This window comes from Plecotus auritus, assembly GCF_963455305.1.
Source record: "Plecotus auritus genome assembly, chromosome: 3".
NCBI classification, from domain to species: Eukaryota; Metazoa; Chordata; class Mammalia; order Chiroptera; family Vespertilionidae; genus Plecotus; species Plecotus auritus.
Genome location: NC_137772.1, coordinates 36,291,508 through 36,297,507, shown reverse-complemented (window position 1 = coordinate 36,297,507; position 6,000 = coordinate 36,291,508). Strand labels below are relative to the sequence as shown.

Genomic DNA, 6,000 nt, shown 5'->3' with positions numbered 1-6,000 from the left:
GGTCACCTTCCCCAGGAAGGCCAGCCTTGAAATGTGGTAAAATTCACTGCTGGCCTCTGGCTTGCCTCAATCCAGGATCACAAAACATGCTTTTATCAACATTACAATTTCACAAAGAACATTTGATGTTTTCCTTCCTCAGGGATTAGTCCCCGAAGAAAAATGAAGCTGCCGATAGCAAACTGCTTTTCTTGAATGGAAACTAGATCAATGCGGATTCAATGTTGAGATAACAAGAGCTGTTTCCCTCCTTTTCCTCTCACAGCTCCCTTTGTAGGTCACTGGGCAGACTGTGCCACCCAGGTGAAACTCAAGCTATTTTCTGTTTGGGATGACAAGGACTTTATAAAACTTCATGGCAAAACAATGCCTGTAAAGTGTGCGTTCAATGGTTTTATGGGGAAACCAATGGGCTCATGGCTCTTTGCAAGATTAGCACTCCCATTATGTGCACGGCCTGCTTTAAAAATGGGCAACAGAAATGCCACGGGCAGAAGGCCCCAGATAACTGAGATCATAGAGAAAGGGCAGAAGGTAAATTAAAATAACAAACAAACAAGCAAACAAGCAAAAAGAAAGAAAAATGAAAAGAAGAAAAGGAAAATACGTTGAAAGCGCTTTTTCCATAGGAAAAAAATATTTTATTTTTTTAAGAACAAATTCGGTTTGAAACAGACGTGGAACGTGACTCACGGATTTCATTGTCTGGGGGCTAACTGCAATGTGGAACTAAAGCAGACTGAAAACCTATGACAGGCTATGAAAATAAAACAAAGAAAGAAAAAAATATTTATAACTCAAGCATAATACTGTGTTACTTACAAATTGGACAACGAAATTTTAAATAAATATCCATGGTACATAATTACGGCACAAATATGCAGCAATTTGGCAACCTTTTATACCATTTTTTTTTCCTCATTACAGTGCAAAGGGGAATGACACTGCCGTTTAACAAGCTGTAGCTAAATACATTGCAAAATTCAGATTTTATACAAAACATCTTGCTTAGACTTTATAAAAAACCAACATTGCTTTATGTACACAATCTGGGTAAGAAAAGCCATTTCTGTCTTGTTTGCATGTGTATTTTTTATTAAAAAGGTGAATAAGGCTACTGTAACACCCCAAATCCATATACAGTAAAATCTGGACCTATATACAGCATCTTCACTTAAACATTATGGTGCAAATTCCAAAGTCGGGTGACTACGGATGATAATACAAGCAAGGCATTTACAGTAACTTTCCAAAGCTGAACCAACTTCAAATAAAGGGACAGTTGGTAGATTGTCATATTCTGCACCAGACACAAAACAGACGCACAGAACACTTTTCAATTGGTCGCAGGTAACTCTTCATCAATTCATCTGATATTTCACAGTTTAGCATATAACCAAAATGTAGCCAACTGATGATACACACATTTGATTTCATTACAATCAGACTATTTCCCATTTTTCCCCTTCTTGCCCCTCTCCCCCATACTAAAGGTAATTTTTGATGGCTTACAAGAAAATCTTGTATGAATGCATATAAAGGAGAAGGTTGGGGTGATGGAAAGAATTACATATGTACTGTGGCTGGTCACCATGGCAACCTTCCACAGAAATATGATATAGATATATATAATATATATTGCAGATATATATTATACATATATGTACACATGTATACCACACACCCACTCATACATACACACACGCACTTTGGACCAACATCATTTTCAGGTTCAGGAAATAGAGAAGAGTAATTTCTGTTGCAACTCATTTTTGCAGGTATTCACTGGAGGTTCGAGAACCTTAAAATGCTGTTGCTACTTTTTTTTTCCTCCCAATTCAGAAAGCAAAGTGTTACCATAGAAACAGGACTATGTTAAAGATGTCTATTTTGCATAGCACATAAAAAGTAGGTTTCCTGTTTACTCGCTTTGTTTCCCAAAAGGGAGGGGTGGGGATAGGAGGAGGGAGGAGGGAGCTAAAGCCAAACTTTCGGCTGAAACCACCCCCCTGGATGTGACCTGGTGGATTCTAGTGAACACTTCAGCCATAAGGCAAGGGAAAACACAACACAGAAAATAAATGCCGGAACATCTTGTCATTGTTAAATATATGATGCAGTAACATCGATTTCCTGGTATTTGGGGCTTGCATTTCCTAGTCTACAGTTACGTGAGACGCCTTCAGAGGACTTGGTTATTTTTGTATTTGCTCTCATTATTGTTATTTTTGGAGTGATGTTGTTTTTCCCAGAAGTAGCTGTCCAATTTTTTTTTCTTTTGTAAAGCACTGAGCATTGGGACCACTTAATTGCCACAAGTGAATTTCACATCTTCTGGTGTACATTGTGTGCAATCTTAAAATATATATTAGTAAAAATCTTTCACTTTATATCCCTTGTGTTCTATACACCTATTATAAATACATCCTATCCTCCTTCTCCCCCGCGATAACATAATTTATTTCCGTCTTAAGGACTCTAAGAGGTTTGCCATATGTGCTTCACCTTGACCCAGAGCACCTGCACTCGGCCTTGCTCAGTACCTACGCCGCGGACCCCGCAGCCCGGACAGCACCGCCATAAACCAAAGTGTTATAAGGCTCGATCAGGGAGGAGGGGTGGGGAAGGGGCATTGGGGGGACAGGGGGATCTGACTACCTTTTACATGAGAATTCTTTAATAATGTTAATGATGATGGAATTACAGCCTGTTTGACCTTTGGCTTTTCAACTTCTAGGTCAGATTTGGCTCTCTGCTCTTCTTCTAAATGCTTTCCCTGTGTTTAATAAAATGTGATAAGTATAGCAGCTGAATCTGCTTTAAACATCATCCAAAGCAGACGGACTTTCCTACAGCCTCGGAGCTGTACATCTTATTGCCAGTACCACAACAGTCCTGCGGGATCTCTCCTCGCCCCGCCTCTCCCTTCCCTCTCCAGGCCTGTTCCTCTACCAACAATAACCCTTTGTTTCACCCAGTGAAGAGGGACTCTTCTTTTCCTGCAAGTTGCTATTTGATAAGAGTGAATTCCTTCCAATGCACCCTAATCCACTGTGTTCGTGTGTTGTTGTGTCTCCTACTTGCCTCTTAAATTCTTAGTGAAACCAAAGTGCTGTGCTACCTAATTGGGCCCCCCCTCCCACCCTTTCCCAACTTTCTGTTTCAGAGGCAGTAGCATTGAACTGTGTTCGCAGACAGCCCTTTCCCCCTTCCACCGACTCCTAGTCTTGCTCGCTGGCAGCCTAGCGTCTGGCTGGAAGGCTCCTTCTTAGCAAACACAATTTCTAGAAATGTATCATATTATTATCCATTCGACTGTAGCTGTTTGTTGCAAATGGATGGAGTAGGAGACCCCCAACGTTAATGTTCCGTTAGTGATGCAGAACGTGGCGTGAGGGGAAATCACATGGGAAGTACGGCAGAGCCCTGGATAACGGGAGTGTGCAACCGTGAGGCCTAAAAGCTAGCGCTCTCTGCAAGCCCCACCGAGCCAGAGGTCTATGCGACACGTCGAGGGGCACACCCGAGGCAGAAGACGGCGTTTCCAGGCGTGGCATCCCAGGGCATCTCCACCTAGGATGCTCAAGGGCTCTCTCGCGTCCACCCACCACGGTCTTCCCTTGGCTGCGGTGCAGGCCTGAGTGACCGCGGCACATGGCTTGGAGGAGGACAGGGGTGAGGCGAGCGCCGGTCCCCACGGGCACCTTCTACACAAGTCTTCCAGCTGTCGGTGAGCATCTGGATTCACCACGGCCGAAAAGCTACAGACTAGGTAAGCTGTCCAACTCAATGGGGCCCTTCGGAGAAGGAGTGTCCCCTGCACCCCCGCTGTGCTTCAGTCCGCTCGAGACACAAGGGGTCAGCCACGCCCCCGCGGGCGGGCGGGCGGGCGGGCGGCAGCGACAGTCAGTTTCCTCCGGGAAAGCGAAGGCACCGCCACGTCTCAGACCTTGTAGTAAATGTTCGCGGGGCTCTGGGGGGGCATCTCCTGGACTATGTACACGGGGTGCCCGTAGTCCCCGCTGACCTTCTCGTAGTGGGGGCAGAAGACACTGTCCGCAGTCCTCAGCGGGATGATAATGTCACTGGGCTCCGAGCCGTTGTTGTTGCCGCCGCGCTTGGGGGTGGCCAGCGTGCTGAGCGACAGCGTGGCCGTGTGCTGCGGCGAGTGCTTCCTGTGTCTCCGCCGGTACTTGAGCAGCAGGACCACCAGCGTGATGATGATGACGATGAAGATGATGCATCCTGAAGCAATCCCCGCGAATAAGGCCACTTCGGAACCGAGGATATTGTTCCCGGAATGTCCGGCGCTGTTGCCGTCGGTGCTGGAACCTGCGAAGGTGCAGAAAGCACAACAGTTAGCGCTGCCCCGAGCGCCGCCGTGCTGCTGGCTGGTAGGCAACGTGGACATGAAGCAGGGCCAAAGCTTTAAAGGGCGGCTAGACTTTGACAAACCAATTACCTCGGTTAATAGCTAAACGGAGAAGGCAGAAGTCAGCAATCGATGCGAAAGGAGATGTGACTCGAGGTCGGATTTTCATGCTGCTCTCAAATCACATCGTTTCCTTTTCATACATCATCATCCATCCGCCGCCTGGATGGGCCCTGACAGGCAGCCCTTGATCTTGCTTCACGCCTGAACCCATGTCAGGCAGCCTGCGGCCACGGCAGGGGGAGAAAAGGAAGTGGCCGAGGCGCTAGGTTGTCAGTGTCTGCTGCCCACGCTGGCTGCACTGTCTGCTTTCCTCTAGGAAAGGGGGTGGGTTCCTGGGAATCCTAGCCGGGGATCCAGCAGCCTGCCTTCTCCAGACAAGCCCTGCCTACTGGCAGAGCGGCGCAGGCAGCCACGGCAGTGATGGGGCCTGGGAAAATGTTCAACTCCTAACTCGTTTGTATTATTTGATTTACACTTAAAATATATTTGGAAGGCAGCAGAAACTCTCATGCTGAACAGACTGCCAACCCAAATGTTAAGCACTAAAAAATTGCCTGGCATCATTATATTACCCATTTATCAGTTTGTCACAAGAATTTGACACATCTTGTCACTGAAAGTTAGAAATAACAACTTCCCTCCTTGACGCTTGGAAAGAGATGGAATATTGCTACAGATGCTAAATTCGCATGACTACCAACCAGGCGTACCGATCCCTAATACAAAACTGCTGAGGTCTGCTCAACAACTTCCATATAAAAAAAAACTCATTAGCACGGTAACAAATACATAGCTGTTTGCTCAGACTGTTAAGAAAATGAAGTTAAATAACAGCCAATTTTATCTGGTATTGTAAACTTTTGCCAGGGGTCTGTTTAATATTTTATATTACACTGACTATGTAAAAAAAAAAAGTGTTTTTGATGATAACCACCTGAAAAACACAGCATTTATGTAATATTTTAAGATGTTACCATCTAAAAGTAGAAGAGGATCATTCAGGCTCTTTGTGGATTAGGTATAATTAGATGAAGGATTAGAACATTAATTATATATACATTAGCATCGGCTTTAAGCTAGTGTTGCAACCAGCACAACAAAGTGTCGGCCAATGAAAATAACTTCGTTCTGAGAAAATAGTGCTAATAATGGGCACTTACATCTGATGAATTCCACTCTTCCGACTGGAGGACTTTTGCAGGAATGAATTATTTTGTTCTTACTGAGCAATTAACAACAGCTAACTGAGAGCAAAGATTACTGACTTCAGTAACTATGAGTTAATCCTACTGGTGCAGAAGTACTTCAACTCTGTTCTACCACTTGAGATACAAAGTGTGTGGTGCACACAGACTACACACACAGTCATGCTGCTGTACCTGGATTTGGTTTGACAAAGGGACTTGTTGTTGAACTTCTTCCATTTGTACCAGCTTCTAGCTCTGGACGTCTTGTTGGATCATTATGCCTGGTTGACCCAGCAGAACTCGCATCTATATGAAAAACAAATGATTACTTACCGCACAGACATCTGATAAGATCTAGCTTTAGGAGCTGGAGATGTA

The 6,000-nt window shown here is 44.9% G+C and overlaps 1 protein-coding gene across 2 annotated transcripts in view; it reads right to left on the bottom strand.

The window, feature by feature from the left end:
* Positions 1 to 616: 616 nt before the first annotated feature.
* The window catches only part of EFNB2 (ephrin B2), a 46,011-nt gene continuing 40,627 nt past the window's right edge, over positions 617 to 6,000 (bottom strand). For both annotated transcript variants that reach the window (XM_080661843.1, XM_080661844.1), the window contains 2 exons: positions 5,815 to 5,928; positions 617 to 4,332 (listed from right to left, as the gene is read on the bottom strand). In XM_080661843.1, the coding sequence (XP_080517969.1) occupies positions 3,944 to 4,332; positions 5,815 to 5,928 (503 nt within the window). In that variant the 3' untranslated portion in view covers positions 617 to 3,943. The remainder of the gene's footprint in view (positions 4,333 to 5,814; positions 5,929 to 6,000) is intronic.